This window comes from Atractosteus spatula, chromosome 2 (assembly GCF_055471065.1).
Source record: "Atractosteus spatula isolate fAtrSpa1 chromosome 2, fAtrSpa1.hap1, whole genome shotgun sequence".
Taxonomy (NCBI): domain Eukaryota; kingdom Metazoa; phylum Chordata; class Actinopteri; order Semionotiformes; family Lepisosteidae; genus Atractosteus; species Atractosteus spatula.
In genome coordinates this window covers 30,804,693-30,824,732 of record NC_142707.1, presented here as the reverse complement: position 1 = coordinate 30,824,732, position 20,040 = coordinate 30,804,693, and the positions used below count along the sequence as shown (strand labels likewise).

The window sequence follows — 20,040 nt, the reverse complement described above, 5'->3', positions numbered from 1 at the left end:
AAATGCATTTTTGCTTCTATTTAAAATACATTCTTTTTACATTACAAAGATGTTTCCATAAATGGCAGGTTTTTTTTTGGAAAGCCATGCTTAACATACTGTATTATCTTATTTTAAAAGATTGCACTGCATCATTCCTCTTTCAAGTAGATAATTCCTTTTTTTAAAAAAAAAGATTCATCGGCGGTCATTCATGATAGACATCATAAAAACCAGGCAAGGTATGAAACTAAGTGCATGACCTTCTCCTTGTGATTTACTGTAACAATGTTTCACTTTTTCTGGCCCTCTAAACCACAAGGTGTTTAACATTATAATAAGTCTTTGCTTACGTCAAGTATAAAATGCACTATTTTCTGTTCTTCTGGGAGTTGATTTGTCATATGTGTAAGTTTACACATTTATTTTCCTTAATTTCTAGAAACAGATGTCAAGAATGTGTCTGTTTTTTACAGTAGCTCAAGTAGTATTAAATGACATAGACTACTAGAAAACATATGTACTGCAGTATCTCTCAAGAAATCGGTTCCTGGTTTCAAGAAAAGTAAAAGACTGTTAAAATGTATTAACAATCATCCATTAAAAGTTATCATCTCTTCTTCTTTTAGCATTTCCTGTACCATAACCCTTTACAAAGCTTTCCCTGCCTCCTGCAATCACTAACAAATTCAGCTCAGAGGACTTTATACACTACAGCGGACTAAAAAGCACTACGTCCACTACAGTGAGCCAGCTTGCTAATTTTTCTCAATTCTCAATTTTTCCAAATACAAACAAAAACAAAAAAAGACTTAAAAGGCACAAGAGTGCACTAAGCAGATAGTATTAATACATTCCAACCTTAAAAACAGCAAGAAAAAATAGTTTAGGAGACTAAAATGAGTGGGCAAAATATTAAGTTAGAAATGTCACTAAATTAAAGAAAAATGTTATGATTAATCTTAAAGAATCACTGTTAGCTTAAACGTTGGTTTCATTTCAAACATCTTATATGGGGGTGTTTAATGACCAAGAGCGCTCAATATAGCAAAAGAAATTAACCCTTTAATTCCCCCAGAGCAGTTGCAAAGTCATTTTAGAACTAAGTTGCTTTCTATTCTTGTGCAGTTTACTGTACAATCATCTGGAAACCACCAGCTTCAGTCCCACAGGTCTTTGTCTGAGAAAGTTAAACCTTAAAAGGTTTCTTCCTGCTGAACATCTGGTCTTTAAGAAGTGCTGCACAATTTTACAAAAAGCAGCTAGCAAGAGAACACAATGCATTTTCCGATATCACAGACTGTACAATAAAAAGATGAAATTATAGAACAGCACATATTAGCATGGTTCAGGAGGTTTCAGATGCCCCAGACAAACATTATAACCTTTGAAATACCCACAAAAACAATAATCATGATGGAATTAAAAAAATAATTTAGAGCAAGATGGAAAGGAGATGTATATTATAGTGTACCGCATATTCTTCCTTTACTGGCCGATAAAGAACTAAAAAAAGTCATAGAAATACATTTAGATTTGAAGAAAAGGAGAAGCTATCTTTAATACTTTTAACACTGTCACAACAGAAAAAAAAGCTGTCTTATTCAGGTGGCTGGAAGAAAGGGTGGCTGCGGTATGCTGGAAGATGCAGAGTAGGCAGAAATTAACTAGACATGGATTCCATACAAACAGCTCTGATGACTCCATGAGTGCATTAGTATAGCATGGTTACTTGAATTAAATCAATGCACTCTACAATTACATTGTGTAAACTATAAACTTCATTGTCAACGGCTGGTATATTGTTTTACACTGAAAAAGCATTTTCAAGAAACAGTCACATCTTTTGGCTGCATTTGATCAGACACCATACTTCCTCCAAAGGTTCTATCTCTGTGTTGTTGATGTTAAGTTAACATCTTAATTTAGAATAAAGACTACTGTTCACCTTCTTCTCCTTAAGGTTCTGAAAACATCAATAAAATTTCCACTTGACTCTCATACTCTTTCACACTTACAAATTTCAATTTAAAAGTGGCACAGATACTCTACACACATTCATTAATTCAGCATATTTAATACCTAATGTGATTAAATGCTGCATTGTTGCAAAAATAAAAACTATATTTGCATGTGGTGTTGAAGTATACTGTAATCCATATTTTTTTCTACAAATGCTGTGGTTTTTAAATATTTATGTTGTATCACTAAATTCTACTTGATAAAGGCACCATTATAAACAGTATTGATGATGGAGGTTCTTGTTATCGTTATTTCTTTTATGTATCACAACGTGCTAGCTATAATCCAAGGCATAATTAACATTAATTTATATCTGAACAGCAAATTAAGTCAGTATAAATAACAAAAAGTCATTAAACCTGTGTGACTGCATATGTTGATTCTCTCTCTATATATATTATACAGTAATGTTATTAATAATTTCTAGAAAAGAAAAGGCAAAATTTGTTCCCGGTTGTTTTCTCAAAGTGTTAATGCTCAAAAACATCATGTACTGTAGTGACCTCATGAAGATGGTAGTGTAACACATTCTGACCAAAGGGGAAAATGCAAATGTAGGTGTATCTCGAGCTTCAAAGGATATCCACTGTGTCAAGCCTTTAACAACAAGTATTTTACTGTCGGAAACAGAGGGCACCATGTACATTACCACTTTAATGGCAAATCACTACATATACTGTAATAATCACAAGTGGGTTTCTTTTGAAATGGTGTTGTTTTCAATGTACAGTTTACAATTAATTAGTAAAGCCAGTGTTAGTTATTGCAACTCTATGTAAGTGTAACACTTCAAAAACTCGACATTACAGTGAGCACTACTCTGCCATCACCTCTGGAGCAGCTGCAACAGATTCCAGGTGGCACGTTTTTTATTCTGTCAGGGATACAACTGATTGTGATCATCAGTAGGGAAGAGCTAAGCCCTTTACCCATCTACTGAAGGGTCACGTGGTGCCACTGAACATGGGATATTGCCTGTGAGCAACTTTTTTCAAGCTGGAAATGTGTACATAAAACTATATACAGTATAATACCATATACCGTATATATAATTCTTGCATATGTTCTAAAGCAAAATAAAACACCACTGTCAAACAGCAAGTATCAATATACAATCAAAAGGAACTTTATATAACAATCAATTGCCATTACTTAACAAATTACTGCACAAGTACAACAGGCTGTTGAAATGAAATGCCTCAGTACATTGAACAACATATTACATTTTGGAATTTTCAGGGAATTTCAATGCCATTGTGATACAAGAATCCAAAACAAATAGAGAATTACTGTACCAGATCGTGTGAACTAGCTTCACAAAGCAAACCACCAAAACAAATCACAGTTCTGGCTCTTAAGAACAAGACTGACTACACAACGTAGTGAGTTCATTATACAATACAGATATTTTAAACCCAGATAAAATAATAAAGAAATAATTTATTGCACTTATTTATTGCTTTTCATCCTAAAGGATCCCAAAGCATGTTATGCCAGCAGGAACACTACACATAACAGAACAGTTATAAAGGAGAGAATAACTGCCTCACCAACTGAATAAAGAGTAAGCTTTATTCAGATTGCACAAGCCCTGGGTGAAATTTAACCAGCAAAATAGTATTACCACCCCTGCTCTTATAAGTACTATAGGATCTTTAATGACAAAATAGCTAGGGCCTCGGATTAAGGTCTAAAGGATCCAGCTACAGCACAGTGTTCCAGGTTAGCATCCTGCTTCAGAGAGATGAGCTAGATCCAAGTGGTCCACCTACACCACTCAAAGAAGCAACTCCTAAGTGTTCCTTAGAGGTCTCCTACACCAGGAATGACCAGGTCAAACCTTGCCTAACATGCCAGAACTAACAAGATCACGCTGTAAAATGGAAAAGCTAATTACCTATACAGTACATGCACTATAACACAATAAGTTTTGTGCTTAACAAGTGAAATGCGATTCTTTAGAAGAACAATTTCTGCTACTACATTGCTGAACAGGAATTTGGCAAATTTTTAAAGCTTTGCTCACGATTGTCATGTGTGATGCAATGCAGGTCAATATCTAACTAGAATGAGTCACCATTTATTTTCTTCAGAAAAAAAAGTCAACTTCAAATTCAAAATACATTTAATGCAAAGTCAACTGTATGCACACAAGCAAAAAAGAAAGAAAAAAGTCTTAAGAAAGTCCTAATTGTGGTATTACTCATGACTAAAATTAGAAGAACTATATGATTAACCCTTTCGATGCCAGACACAGCTTAACTGACTACTGAAAGCTACAGCTTCATTTTTAAAGAAAAAATACAAAAAAACTGCTAGCTCTGCCTTGACTAGAACGACCACAACTGTTACAAATTATTTATTGACTTTGATGCAAGGCATCCACAAGGTTTGGGGTTTTGGTTACAAAATTAATAAGAGGGGTACATTATGATACACATTGCTGAAAATGTGGTCTTTGAGACAAAAAATGTACTGGTTAAAAAGGAGTTAATCGTAAATGGTATCTTTATCTTCTAGAGCTCCGACGTCCACTTTTCAAAATCAATCAACGAGCAGACACTGAGCAACTGAATACTACACATCACACAAACTTGAAAATGTTATAAAAATGCTCATTTTTTTTTTAACTTGAAAGGGTAAAAAAAGCTGAAAGTAGGAACTGAAAAATAAGCTTGCAATCCTGCAGATCATAACAGATCACAAAAGAAAAATACATGGTTGCACTACTGCTTTCCATCACCATGCCTCCCTTGTTTATACCTTGATTTCGCATCACTGCTTACCTTTGCGGTCATACAGGTACACATGCACTGGCAGGCCCTGTCCAAAGGCACAGAAGGCCACCATGTGCTCATGAGGATGGAAGTCAACATCTCGAAGAGGTGAGGGGTAGCAGAGTTCAGAGTACACCGCAACCTGGTCTCCTGTGTTACACCAGAAACACAAATTTATAACATATTATTTAGAGGAAAACAAACATTTGGCAAAAGAAAAAGTCTGGTCTAGTCTAGAAATATGTTCACCTGAAGACCAGCTTCATATAAACCATCAAAGGGATTCAAGAACATTAGCTCAATAGAGGGCAGTGGAAGGAAAAAACTAGTAATATACTTTATAGGCCTTTCACCTAAAAGATTTTTAGGCATAGTTCAAAAATCTCCTTAGATAACATTATTAAAAATAAATAACATGTTAACAAACAAACAAACTAAAAGCAATTGGTTGTGACCCGTGTCAAGCCACAGTTCACTGTTTATTAAGCATCCAATACAGACATTTCAGAAATGCCTGTTATAACATCAAACTGTTTGACTTAGAGGGGTTGTCCCAGCATTTAAAACCGATTACAGTACTGGTGAAAATGTTTATTTCACATGAATGTTTTAGGACAGGAATGAGCAAAAGAAATATAAAGTTTCTCAACTCTCTCATAGGCTGCTTAAAAACATACTGCTTTTCCTGTCAGCTCAACCTGTTTTGCTAAAAACAAGACCCCAGACGCAGTTCTGTGCCTTTATTGTGAAGAATTCTACAGTTTAAAATTCTGAGTGCTTCAGAAACTCTGCTTTTTTTCATTTTGTACCTGTCTCTGCATTCCAAACAAAGGCCATTCCATCCTCACTTCCTGAAAAAATAAAGCTCCCACAAGGTGTGAACGTGCTGTGGATTTTCTCTCTATAGTTTGTGGCACCTGTATATTTTTTGAAGACCAAACTATGAAAGATAACAAAAACAGTTTATTGTATCATAGCAGAGAAAATCTAAAAATACAATCTGCAGCAAGTTTAGAATGTGTACATGAACACACACCATGTTTTTCTTAGGTTTTGGGATACTGTGCTCAAAAGCATCACAGGAAATTCGGCAGCACGTCTGATGCAAACTCACTGTACAGTATGTGCTCAGTCTTCTTTATTTAATAATTGCAATCTTTCTTTCTGTAACTGTAATCTCTTCTGATAAAACCATAATAGTGTCTTTTAAAATGTGGATGTGGAATTATGTCTTCTACACTGCATTTTTCCAGAAAGATGTCAAGCTCTATTAAATCTATAAACATATACATAAGACAACAATATCACCGATTTCACATTCTATTTATGCTAATATCATTTGCATAAATAAATCTTAAGTTTATAAAATATTTATTTTACAAAAATAAACTGTGAAAGTATTTACATTCTCAAATCCATGACTCGGACAATACTGTCCTTTGCATGAATCAGCAGACGTCGTCCATTTGGATGCACCTCCAAGTGATTAATAGGAATACCCTCCAGTTCACTGTCCTTTATCTCCTACAAAAAAGGAGATACATTAAATACACAGAGAAAATAATAAATCCCCCAGAGCAAAACAGAAAATACTGTTTTTAGTCTCGCCTAATTTGAAGCCCTCTAAAATTGATCAATTTTTAACACTTTTTTTTTACATCTGTTACATCCTGCTGTTATGTGTTACGTAACAAAAAAGATTAAATCAATACATTTCAAATCATGATGCCCAAATTAAAGAAAGCTAAGAAAGAAATGCATTATTCTTAGAATACTGAAATGGAACATTTTGCAACTCTCATTATCAATCTCGCAATATTTACAGTAAAGTTAAAACAAATGAATTACTGCTACAGAGGCAAGGTGGAAATGCCTTTAAAGCTTTTACAATATTTAATGTTTTAAAAACAACACTTTAACAAGACAGATTAGATCAATCATGAAGTTCAAAGTCCTGTAATTTAATCATTTGTTAGGAAATGCAATTCCTAACACAAAAATTTCATCAGATGATATTCATTGAAAACAATGAATGGTTCCACACTTCACCGGAATTCAATCAGTAATATCCAAACTAACAAGCAAAACGAGATGACCAAATTCACAGCACATTTTAGAGCAAGAAACTTGTTTTCTCAGCTTTATTCATGAGAAACAGGGGCCTAACCTGTGAAGGCTAAGGTTTGCATTATTTTGATTATTTTAAAAGCTGGCACATTTTGGCAGGTTGGGAAATGTTTCATTCTAACAGATTAGAGAGCTGTACAGGACGCACCTAAATATGAAAAGTATGTGAACACACTTAGAAGCAAAGGAGCTTTTAAATTCAAATTAAAGCACTGTCCCCATTTTGTCTTGCCCTTACAGTCTTAAAATCAATAGATAAGGGTGTGGTCAACCATGAGGTCACAATCAGTATTTATGTACACTGCGTCATAGTAGCCTACTTTTTGAAGACAAGTAAATGTTTAATTTAAGATACTTGGACAGAGCGTCTATCTTCCACAAGCAAATCTGGGTTTAACAATCATGAATGTAAACAAACTATCAACAATTTTGGTCTCTACAGACTTACACTATTCAACAGAGGTGTGATTGTGATGTTCAGCCCTTATTTTAAAAATACATACAGTAAAGCTGATAATTTACTGATCTCTCAAATCATACGCTACAAAAAATATCAGTACTATATCAGATGTTTACTTAAAATACTGCAATAGGACCCAGAAGGATTACCAATACAGTTTTTTTTTTATCGAGAAGAGTCTGTTCAGGTGACGAATTGCACATTGATGAAGTCAAAGTGAAAGGACCATTCTGCAAACTCAAAAGCAATAGGTACTGTGGGAACAGATCTAAGCTATATGAATGAATCCTACAGTTAAATCTTTTTGAATACCATGGGCACAATAGTTTATGAAATTCAAATGCACATGTGACTATATTAGTCTGTTTCAAAATTCAATAACAATGGTATTAGCTAAAAAGTACCTCTGATTGCTTTATGAAAAGATTGTGGAATCATTCCGAACCACAAGAAAGATCAATTTAACACTCATCCGACCTGTTTCTGTACCTACAAGTAACTTTGAGATAAATTAGCTTTCTAGACTTTTTGGTGAGCACTACATTTTGTAGTTTCATAAACGGCCTCAATTATTCAATCAATTCTTGTTGACTTGATGATGCCATTTCAAAAACTGTTAAGTCATGCTCGTTTCATTTTTTAAAAAAGATTTCTTTAAGTGGCTTACACTATAGGTGTATCCCCGACAGTTCATAACACAACATCCTTGCAGTGGTTTACCTTATTGGAAGATGATCAATATACTGAAACGAAGAACTAACATTTCCAACCACAAAGGAACAAACTGCTAGACCAGATAGTTTCAGGCTCTGCTAAAGCATTCCTGGTACCTTTTCAATGCACCACTGCCGAGTTGGGTTTTGTTTTGAGCCTTCTTTCACAGCGGTGTTCCACATTACAACCAGGCCTGAGCTGTCTCCTGAAAACATCCGCAGCCCTTTAACAAAAAAAAACCCAACATAATTCTATAAACTCTCAGAGAACGTGTGCAATTTCCAACTATAGCAGGCATACGGGTGCAGTTTAGTTTTTACAAGAAAATGTGGAATATAATTATGGAGTAACTTTCCATTGCAAAGAAAAAATGATTTCATTGTAATGTGCAACAGGTAAAATTGCTTAATACTTCCAAACCTTGCTTTTGAACTTGGTTTTAGCTTTGCTGTCCTACATTTGTGTGCAGTTTTAAACTTTAATCTGGAAATGTGGTTTTCTTATTGTATATATCTAATATGCTGGATCAAATAAAACAATGCAATATATGTCATATAAAAATATGTTTACCACCAGTATGTAGAACATATATACTGTATATAACGAGAGAGCTTGTTACATGAAAATATTTTTGACTTATTATTTTTTACTTTATTTAAACATTATTTTTGTACTATTTTCTTAAATTACAACAATGTTTTAACATGTTATGCTTTTTTCATAAGAGGAGAAAATAAAACCATATTTGATGAACATCATTTCCACAATAACTGATACATAAATTAAATTACTTTTACAGATGTGTTCTTTAATCAGTTAATTTAAAACATACTTTGTTTTTCTTCCAATGTCTTATGATTAATTTCTAAAGAAGTGGGAGAAGAAATGTAAATATCTCAAACATGCAAGACATCTCAATAAAAATATGAGCAGTATTGTTTCATATTGTTGAAAAACAATCGAGCCAAGGTAAATAGTAATTTGTACTTTAAAATTCTTTTAATGTTATTGGAACATTATAAAACAGTAATCAGAATTAGTAAGACTGTCTTTTTTATTCTTTTCTATAAAGTTTATCAGTTTACAACTACCACAGGGCACAATATATCAGTCGCCAACTGTGAATAGTAAAAAGATTCAACAGTTCTCTGATGAAAGGATAATCAAAAGGAAAAACAGGCGAAGAAAGCTTACACCTGGATTGCAGGGTTTTGCTGCTTGGGATCATGTTATACTTAAGAATGGTTGGAATTAGTGGGATACAAGCCAGAGGAAACTCAGAACTGCTATGCAGCCTCTCTCTTGGCATTATTTATTCATCAATGGAAATTTTACTAAAGCAGCAGGAGCTGTGAATACTTTTGAACTGGCCTGATAATTCTGTACAATTATTTCTGTACATATTACTAAATTCAGAACACTACACACTACAAAGAAAAGGCAGACGAATACATACCTTCTGAATCAAAACAGAGCGTGTTAATAAAGCTCTTATGCCCATCAAATTCATGAAGCAAATGACCATTAATGTCTTTTACAGTCACATTCCACACACGGATTACACAATCATAGCCTCCAGTTACAACTAAATGCTGGGCAGAGGGATGATATCGTGCAGCATAGATGAATGCAGGATGAGGAAGAACCTTTTCAGCAAGGCTCTTAAGTGTCTCAATATTCCAAATTCTAAAGAAAAAAAAAAAGAACTTCAGCACTGGAATCTACAATAAGACGTACTTATATTTACACATAATCCACACACAGCTCTCCCATATTGAGAGGACCTGATTCAAGTATTCAAAATCCTCAAAGGCACCGACAAAGTGAATCCTGAGGATTTCTTCATAATCAACAGTGAAACATGAATCAGAGAACACAAGTGAATATGAAATGGAAGTGTATTTAAAACCAAGAACAAGAGGCACTTTATGCAAAGGGCTGTAGGAGTGTGGAACAAGCTATCCAATCAGTTCTTCAAGCTGATTCAAGCCATTTTTCAAGAAAGGTCTTTAGATCCTTAGTTCAATTAGTTACTAACTATCGATTGGGTAAAATGGGCCATATGACCTCCTCTTGTTTATAATTGCTCTCATGGTTCTATTTAATACTGAGTCTGTGCCAGGCATAGATACTGGCTGGAAGCAAAGGGAGTAAAGTAAAAAGAACAGTGCAACAGGACAAAGCTGAATACTGGCAACAATTCAAGAGGGAAAACACCAGATCTACAGTTCACAAGCACAGGATAGAGGAAGACTTATTTATTACAAGTGTAAGATTGTTTACTTAAATTATACCATCTATAAAATATTTTATATTTAGAATCTTAAATGCACTGTAAGAATAAAGGGTGTATATCAAAAACAGTGTAGTTACTACTTTTCGCCAAAAACCATTTGCAATTGTTAGTATGTTCAGTAATACTGTGTTATTCTAAAGCTAACTATATAGCTCTGTAAAGTCTTTAAAATATAAGGTGTGGCATTAGGTGATAAATCCCATTTGTCAGACCATCTCTCCAAATCCGTGTGTGGCTCAATTATTTTGCAAAGTAGTAAAGAATGCAAATGACATACAATATATTCAGCACACAGTATTCCCTGATCCGCATTCTTAGTTTCTCTGTACAGCTGAACTCATGGATAACATCAAGATTCAAGATCCAAGATCCTAATGATGTTGTTCACAGATCTAACTGAAAGGCTGAGAGGCTGAATATAAAAATTTAACAAGTAAATTTTGAAATTATCTCACTAATACAGGCATTTGGTACTGTATCACTTTAAACTGAAATCAGTATCTAACTTGGTAAATAGATACTGGATTTGAATGAATAACATTAGGTTTACTCCATCCTTGGCTTTGTCTGAAATGGTTTAATAATTAAACAAAATATATTTTACATAATTATTCAGTTATTAAAAGCAATAGTCACAATGCAGATGTTTCTGTTCTGAATCTAAATTTCCACTTGCTACCCATCTTATCCTTAAAATGAAGAAAAAAAAATATAGATGTAAAACTTGGAGCTATGCACTGTACATACTGTAGGATAGGTTAGATAAATTGGTGTAAGATAAATTGGGAAACCCCCAAAATTATCAAGTGAAAGTACCATGGTGTTTTACAATTTTATTGTTTTTGTTCTTTTTATTTTTGTGGGTTTAGATGGTGGATATTCCCTGCCATCTTTTTGGCAAACAAAAACAGCATATGCAATACTTTCTCTTATGATACTGTCTATATGGACAGGAAAATAACTTTTGCGTCTCTTCAAAAACCATCAATAACATTTAACATTCTCTGTGAAGCACTGATGCCCCCCAGTGGAAACAGGTACAAACAGGTCAAAACTGCTATTACTTAATATACTGCCACTGTTGGCATCCCCACCTATAGGAGCCTTCATTCTCAATAATCATAATTTCACTGAGATTCTATTGATGTGCAAAGCATTAACTTAGGTAAACCCTTAAACAAGTTAAATTACTGTAATATGAATAAACTCTGAAACAACAAATGCTTTCAAATACGTTCATAACACATCCATAACATCCAAACATTTGAGCAATTCCATTTTTTACAAATATTTATCTTTAGGGTGGATATCTTAAATTAATTTGTATAGCAGTAACTAACTACAGAACTCTGTGAAATTTAATTATAGGTCCTGTGAGTTTGTTTTTCTTTTCAGGTGCACTGTACCTACAGCAACCCTCAAACCCTGTTACTGATTTTCAGTGTGCTGTGACTCACATTACATCGTTCAGTTCAAATAAAAGTCACGCACTATTAAGAGCTTAACGGTTTTGCACCCTCTTTGCAGTGGCTTCAAGAATTTTCATAAAGCTCTCATATCAATACTGCGTGGAACCACCAGAATCCTCCTAAGTCTGATGTGGCTCCTGCAAAAGGTTTGAAAAGACAGTTACCTTACTGTTCCATCAGAAGATGCTGACAGGAGGTTCGTGTCATCTCTGGACCAGCAGAGATCATATACAATACTAAGGTGGCCATTGAAAGCTCCAAGCACTTTACCTGATGGGATTTCATAAACTGGAAAACAAACAGATAAAATGTTAACCGAGCAAAACAAAAAAGGTAATATGTTGAGACATTATACAGGTTCGTTAAAGAAAAATTAGATTAGTATATTCAATAGCTAATTCAAAACTGTACTTAACACACATTGAATATGACAAAAAGATGTACCTCCTCAAATGCTAAGATACACCCTCAGCAATAATAATAGAACTAACCAGCTCAAACATACCTACAATAGGGTAACCATCCCTATCAGCACATGCAGTTGCTAAAGTCCTTCCATTGTGAGAGAAACGCACAGCAAAACATCCCATCTGACCTCCTCGAAAACACAACAACGGCTTGTTTGGAATGCGGCATACCTTTAAGGAAAAAAAAACACAGAACTAATCCTCTATGTATTTTCTTCTAGAATGATTTATAAGTGTCTGCTAAAGCGCAGACTAGTCCTTCTAAAAAATGTTACTTATTCCCATAACAATAGAAAAAGAACAGTTTGACAGCAAAAACAAGAATGTTATTTTTTCTGCTTTGTTGATTCCATTTCGTTGTAGGACTGAAGTAAAGCTTACAGGTGACCCCATATTCATGACTGCCAGTGTTATTTACGCCACAGCTCAAAAGCTTTGTAAGGTCAAAGAATGCTCTATGGACAAGATGGTCAGTGGCTTATATAGTGATGTGGTAAATGTACTAAATCTTCAAATCATCCTTACAAACATCTCGATAAAACCCTATATTAGTGGTACTTGGACAAAACATAACATTTGGATTGAGAATTTTAATGTGTGAAGATCACAACACATTCTAAATGTTATGCATATAATTCCAAGAACATTTATAAGAAAGCTAATTTGTAAATAGCTCTAAAACAGAAGCAGTAAAACATATACAACCTAAAATCAATGATAAACACATGTTTTTGTCACAAAGAGCTTAATTTCCGCACATTAGATTTGAGCTCATCTCAGGAGAGCAGTATTACCACTCTGCAAAATATAGTCTTGTTCACAGCATGTGCCACTTTTGAAAATGCAACAATTCCTTTGTTTCCATTTCTTGTCATTCATCCCAGCTATGACTCAGAGTGAAATGTCTTCAACCTTAAACTAGAATGTCTTTTATCCTAAGACTGAATGTGCAAGAACAATAATGAGCTGGAAACCACCTATTATCTTTTGCAAGAGTAGCAAAGGCAAATCACCATGGTGTGATTCAAGCATAGCCTTCCACCCACACAATGTATATAAACATGCAATTCAGAAGTACGTATGATTCCATAGTCTACAAATATACCTACAGTATATCGCTAAAACAAAACTGCTTAAGATGGCCTTTGTTTTCTCTCAAGTCTGAAAATCACAATGTTTCATGCAACTCCAAAGAAAGGACTGTAGATTGAGAAACTGAATCTAATTTTACTAAGAAAATAATTTCAAGTGTTCCAATAAATCAACTTAGACCATCTTTCTTAAACCTATCATTACCCATGCGGCTACAAAATAAATGCTGACATGTAGACAGTGCTGTTCACAGAGTTATTCATTCCCCTGATGAAAAAGAACAAATATCTTATAACAAATTGAGTTTGGATAATGTGTCTTGCTTAAAACTTTTTAAAAATGTTACACTGTACATTGTAGTCCGGAACACAAGGTTGACATTTATCCCCACGTGTATATATTTAAATAAAATCAACAAAAAACAAATAATGCTATGATTTTTTTTTTAATAAACACCCAAGAACTACATAGAAGCTTCCAGATATTAACAGTTTATATTTTCTAGTTGCTCTGGGATTGAAAAGACATTCAGTAGTAACATTCATCAACATGGCTAAGGGCTGAGAGCTCTTTAAGACTGCAGACGAATTGTTGTTGACCAGCACAAGCTGGGCAATGGCTATAAAGGAACCCATAAAAACCAGAAACTACCACTTTCCAATTTAGTATTATTAAGACATTTAAAACTACTGGTGTAATGGCAACCCTAGGAAGAGGACATACACATACTGTCGGAATGGGCAATAACAAGGTGTGAGACAAGCGATTTGGGAGATAACCATAAAAATCAAAGACAAACGTCTGGTCAATCTTATGAAAGTAACATTAATACTAAATACTAAATGTGAATAAATGTGACCCTATTGTCTAAGGATTCTGATTATTCATGAAAAATATGACATTCATCTGAGAAATGAATCAAGTATAATAATATAATCATAGTAATAATAATAATAACAACAACAACAATAATAAATGTCATAAAATAAGATACTGTCCAGTTTGCAAAACATTCTGTTATGTGACATTTATTGATCCTTCTTTCATTAGGACCACGAATAAATCTATTTATATATCAAATATATTCACATGCAGGCTCTAGGCTGCCTTGACTCTTACTAGGAACAAGCAGCTTTCTCATAAAGATGGGTAAACGTGTGTAAACATAGTGACCTGCCCAGGCATTCTGCTCCACTTCAGAATCTCTGCTCTTTTTTCATCCAGAAGCTGGCTGGCTCCTTTTCTTAGAAGCTCACTCTGGAGTTCACTGTATGTGGTACTGCCCCTCTCCTGCTGAAGGGCCATCATGGAGCGTACAGAAGGATCCACCTGAGACAGCACAGACACAAACTGTAGCATCACTTTCATTGATGTGACTGTCCTTTAAAACATCTTAATATTTAGAATGTACAGTCTTGCATTTTGTGTCATGATTATACCAAACACATTATGCACACAGCAGAAGATTATTTATATCAATATATGCATTAAAAATATTTTGTACATAACATACTGTAAAACAATACAATAATTAACATTTTCTTTGTTAATGGAACTTCCTGATGCAAGGAACTGCAATGCCAGAATAAGTTAGTGAAAGTTTTTTTTAAAAGAACTAGAAAACAGATTTCCGTAATAAACTGTGGGAAAAAACCCTCACGTGGTCTGGTAGCTTCAAGCCTTTTACGGTGACATACAGCGTTGATAAGTATCGATTTCTCGAGTATTTTTTCCACCATTCAAACACCTCCACAGTGTTCGACAGCGTTTTCCCCCTGGGAGGTGGGCAATAGAGCTGAAGTCTGAGTTTCCCATCTACATTCAGTACTCCATTTGTACCAACAAGCTAGAACAAATTAAAGGATAACAAAAACTGAAGCAGTGATTTGTTAATAAAGCTCAACACTCCACAAATATCCCGGCAAGCACTTTTCTTTAAAAAAAGAAAGAATAATGAAATCATAGCTAATGTACTTTACCTTTAAAAATGCCCAAGCAATTTTTCGAAATCCACGTTCATGTCTGTCTACCTCAAAGCTGGCCCTTGCTTCATCCATACTCATAAAATCCAACACCTTGCATGTTATAAAACACAGAAAGGAAAAGTGAATTGGCAACTATTCAAATATTACAGATCTAATAACGCTACACATGTCTACCTTTTTATAGGACAGCTACTATGCAAGGCAATTTCAGCTTTAATAAGTAACTGATACGTTTTTCATTAGAAGCAATCTTCTTTTATAAAAATTGACAAACATACTGTCAGCATAGTCTTTTCTTGGTTGGGACTTACATAGGAGAACTTAAATATCAATAGATGAGTTAAAGACAACATTTTACTGAAACATTTTAAACTGAAATTGTTTTAAAAACCCTAGCAATTGACCGGTGTCCAATCCAGGGTGTGGTATGAAGTGGTGATGAAAATTAAGTTTCTGGGAAAGACTCAGGATTGCCATGACCTCTGCCAGGAGTAAAGGGCTTTCTGATAATGGACTGACATTTTACAGCTGTTAAAGCAAGTCTAGTCTAAGATGACTAGAGCTCATATATCTTGATGCATTCTGTAATATTTTTATGATTCTTACCTCAAAAAACAGTATCACTTTTGGACTTTCCTCATTTTCCTGCAGGAAATAGCCAAATCTCTCATTAAACACAATTTGTTCCTCCCATTCTGGCATAGTAGATTTATTTTTCTTAAAATCATATGGCTGAGTCATGATAGGAAGAATGTGCTCCACTTTTTCGTCTTCATAAAATGAGGAAACTGGGCGTTTACTGTAGAAAAACATTTACAGAAACCATTAATCCTTCATTACACTAATGGAAGAATAACATTAAAACTGTTAGGTACATTAGTCTAATCACACAGACTAAAGCATTGTAACAGTTGCAGAAATTTGAATAACCAATCAACAATCAAACCAACAAACAGTAAAATTTGTTTTACTGATGTGCTTTTTAAACATTACGTTTTTCCTGAGCAGACAGCACTTCTATTAAAATGAAAAACCCGAGAACATGGTAACTGTGAGAATCTTTACTACAGTAAGATTCCTGAGCTTATATTCTTTTTGCATCAAAGCAGAAATTCAGATTTTATCAGTAAACAATCAAATAAGAATCATATAGTATAATAAATAAATACTGTTCTAACAGAATAAGAAACAGTACTGTGGATATATTAAATCATCAAAAATATAAAAATATAAACAAATACCACTATCCCAACAGATACAGCAATAAACATCTTGTACATGTGGCAGTGTGTTGCTGTGATGCATTTTGAATAAAAACAACAGAAATTATCTGAGCCATTGTGGTACTTTAATAAAGCATTGGCTTAAGTCTAAATTAAATCAAAAGCATGCCTGTATATTTTGGAGGTAATGTATTATAGAAACACAAGAAAACTAACTGCTACTATGTTTATGAATCATGCACAAAGATCTAAATGAATAATTAGTGTGTCAGTTCTATATATTAAAACATGTATGTGCATTTAAAATTGAGAAATGGAAGTGCTTGTTTACACACAGAATGGTGGGTGTGTGTAACAAGCAATCCATCTACATTGTTGAAGCCAATACCCTGGAATCTTTCAAGAAGCGGCTAGTTTCTATGATCAGATACTAGCCACTAAAAAAGTGCAGGACCAGACCTTTTCTCCTTTGTAACCTTTCTTATGTTCAGAATGTAGGAAAAGGGCAATGCCAAGTTGTGTAATTAAAAATAAAACAAAACTATCTTCAGCCCATTTCTTCCAAAGACTGTACAGACTACGCTAGGGAGCCAACCAATGTTCCCTCTAATTTTTAATGGCCTGTGTGTGCAAAAATTTCGAGTTGTGCAATTTTTTTCCCCAGTGACAAAAACTTGTGCGCACTAAATTGAGTGTATGTAAAATTGAAAACCTGAAATAATTTTTTGTTAATATAGTCATTCTCATAGAAGCATGGAGATCCAAAAGACCGGGAAAGCAGTTCAACAAGCCCAGTCATAGAGACTGAGTGTCGAGCGGGCATGAGCAGTGAGGTACAAGACTATGAGAGCATAGATATTGATTATCGAGTAGCAATAATAATGCACACAGCCAAGTTGGGCCTCTTGCAGCAAGTCTCATGTGGTCAATTTAGCATTTTTCAATTGATGACCATGTTTGTTTTATTATTATCTTTTTTTATTTAACTTTTTGTGCGCAGGTCAATTTCCTATGTGCACTGATTTCATAACCTGTGTGCGCACTCACACACGCACAGCTTAGAGCGAATATTGGAGCCAACCTCTTACAACAGATGTTTGCAACATTTTTTGGTGGAATGTCAAAAATACTGCAATGTTTACTTCCAAGATGGTGGTCAATCATAAAAATCACTTCAGCTGCATTATATGGATGCTTTTGTCTACATAATGACGTACAATACTAAAATGCACTTTGTACAGTACCTGAATAAGTAACATATCTAAATAAACGGTGGCAGACTCTTTTGAATATCTATCTGATTTTTTTAACTATCCATAATGAAGAATTACATAACTGTATTAATCAAACATTCAGATTTTTAGTTTCCTAATGTAAAACATAACTTCTGAATAGCAGATTGGGCAATGGGTGATCAGAACTACTGCCTGACAGCTACTGAGATATGGCGTCTTTGTGGAATTTGCATGTTCTCATGAGGTTTAAATGGGTCTCCAACCACCTCCCAAAGACCTACTGGTTAGGTATCATTGACTTCTGTAAATGTCTCCCCCAAGTTTTATTTCTTGATCCCCTTACAACTTACAGTTCACTATTTGTTTTGTGAGAAAAAGTAGATGTAGTCACCTAATTAGAAAATTGATTTTGAACTGAAGCTTTCATATTCTTGTAGGCATTACTCTTACTCCTATGTGATTATTAATCAAGTCTGCGAAACATTAATGTGAGAACACAAAAATAATCAAAACAGTAAACGGGCATCAAATGAAGGATTCTAGCTTAAATGTCACCCATTTCTTCTGTTTTGCTTTTGCTAAAAGCAAATAGCATTTTGTGTAGCTGATTATCATTTAGATAAGTGTTGTATAGATAAGTGTTACACAGAAATATGGGGTCAATTCAGCATGATTTAGACAAAGATGTAACTGTGAATGTGTTGCAACAGAAGCCATGCTGAATTTAGATTTTCTGTGGATAAAATATTTAAACCATTACCTATTTTCCTTTCTAACATACTTCCCAGTCGTTTCATCGATCACATGGACTTTGACCATAGGATGTGAAACCATCAGGTCTGTCTTCAGCCTGTCTGTCCGGTGAATGTAAACTCCGAGCACTAGGCTGTCATCAAAAGAGTGTCTCAGATGACTCTGCTGGGCCTCACTCTGACCATCACCAACATCTTCAGTAAATTCTGGACCACAGTACCAAAGGACATCAGTATTCAGAAACAAAGAAATGCACAAAGGCAATAGGTATTACAAATACAATGAAAAGCACTGATGCAGTAAGTGAACTGAAGTTGGTCATCAACACATGATGCCACAACACCTCAAACAACAGATGCCCTAAGTTCACAGAAATCAAACTCCACAACTCCACACATTAGACCTGTTCTGTTTGAAGAAAACGAAACAAGTTAACATATACAAGTTATTGACAATACACAAAAATGAAAACACTAAATAGTGAAACTGGTGACTCCTCTGATTAATCAAGTGCCCTAATGAGTTATCTGAGTATAATGACAGTGCGGTACGTCATACATTTCTTAGGAAAGCAGTACAGGGGGAGAGGAACTGTGCTTAAGATGGAGCAGTAAAAAAACAGCAACTCTCCACCCCCACTCCTTTAACATATTTCACCTGCTGCTTCCAAAGCTGTGAATTCTATTCAATGTAGTAAAAACCACCCACAGGAAGGCAGTCAGTCCTACACCCTACGTTCTGTACTTTTTACCCACCTTTTTTTTTCCTCCTTTTCTTTCCTTTGACTGACTTCTGTCCACCCGCCTCTTTGCTCTCAGTTATCCCCTCTTCTTCTGCATCGAGACTTTCTCTTTCTGCGTCAGAGGACACAACCCTTTGCTTCTTCTGTTTCGTTCTGCTCCCCTCACCAAGCTGGCTGTCCTGTAGCTCAGATAAAGGCACTGAACTGCAAAGCAAATATAGATGTAAACATTTGTTTTTAATATATAAATCTGCCTAGCAGCCTTTTCTCAGGAGCCAAAGCACATAGACCAAAAATGGTTAGCATATGTAACATATAAACATATATCTGGAAATATCCAATTTCCAGATCAACATTTTAAATGTAAATCCTTTCAATAAGAGGAAAATACCCCTTTAAGCTGTTCTTTGTTTCATGTATTTTTAAGACTCATATAATCAAACAGAAAAAACCCCCATATATTCTTGTTTTCCATACATTATGGGCACAACAGTTACTTAATAATAATCTTTAACAAACTTTACTATTTCAATTATATTTCCCTTTTATTCATAATCTATTCCTAGCCTGTGCAAGATTTCTAACTTTCTAACTTTCTAACTTCATATTTAGTTCAGATGGACATTTGAATGAATAGTAAAGTATAAAAAAAAAGAGAAACAAAAAAAATCAAAGCAGAGTTAGTTTCACCAGCATTTT

General features: G+C 34.5%; 1 protein-coding gene across 1 annotated transcript in view; it reads right to left on the bottom strand.

The window, feature by feature from the left end:
• Positions 1-20,040, bottom strand: part of ahi1 (Abelson helper integration site 1) — a 97,393-nt gene that overhangs the window by 64,494 nt on the left and 12,859 nt on the right. The window contains exons 5-17 of the mRNA XM_088932562.1: positions 19,355-19,545; positions 18,607-18,805; positions 15,995-16,187; positions 15,383-15,478; positions 15,064-15,249; positions 14,577-14,732; positions 12,350-12,482; positions 12,009-12,132; positions 9,536-9,765; positions 8,196-8,302; positions 6,184-6,302; positions 5,588-5,718; positions 4,788-4,928 (exon numbers count right to left, since the gene is read on the bottom strand). Of these exons, the coding sequence (XP_088788688.1) occupies positions 4,788-4,928; positions 5,588-5,718; positions 6,184-6,302; positions 8,196-8,302; positions 9,536-9,765; positions 12,009-12,132; positions 12,350-12,482; positions 14,577-14,732; positions 15,064-15,249; positions 15,383-15,478; positions 15,995-16,187; positions 18,607-18,805; positions 19,355-19,545 (2,006 nt within the window). The remainder of the gene's footprint in view (positions 1-4,787; positions 4,929-5,587; positions 5,719-6,183; positions 6,303-8,195; positions 8,303-9,535; positions 9,766-12,008; positions 12,133-12,349; positions 12,483-14,576; positions 14,733-15,063; positions 15,250-15,382; positions 15,479-15,994; positions 16,188-18,606; positions 18,806-19,354; positions 19,546-20,040) is intronic.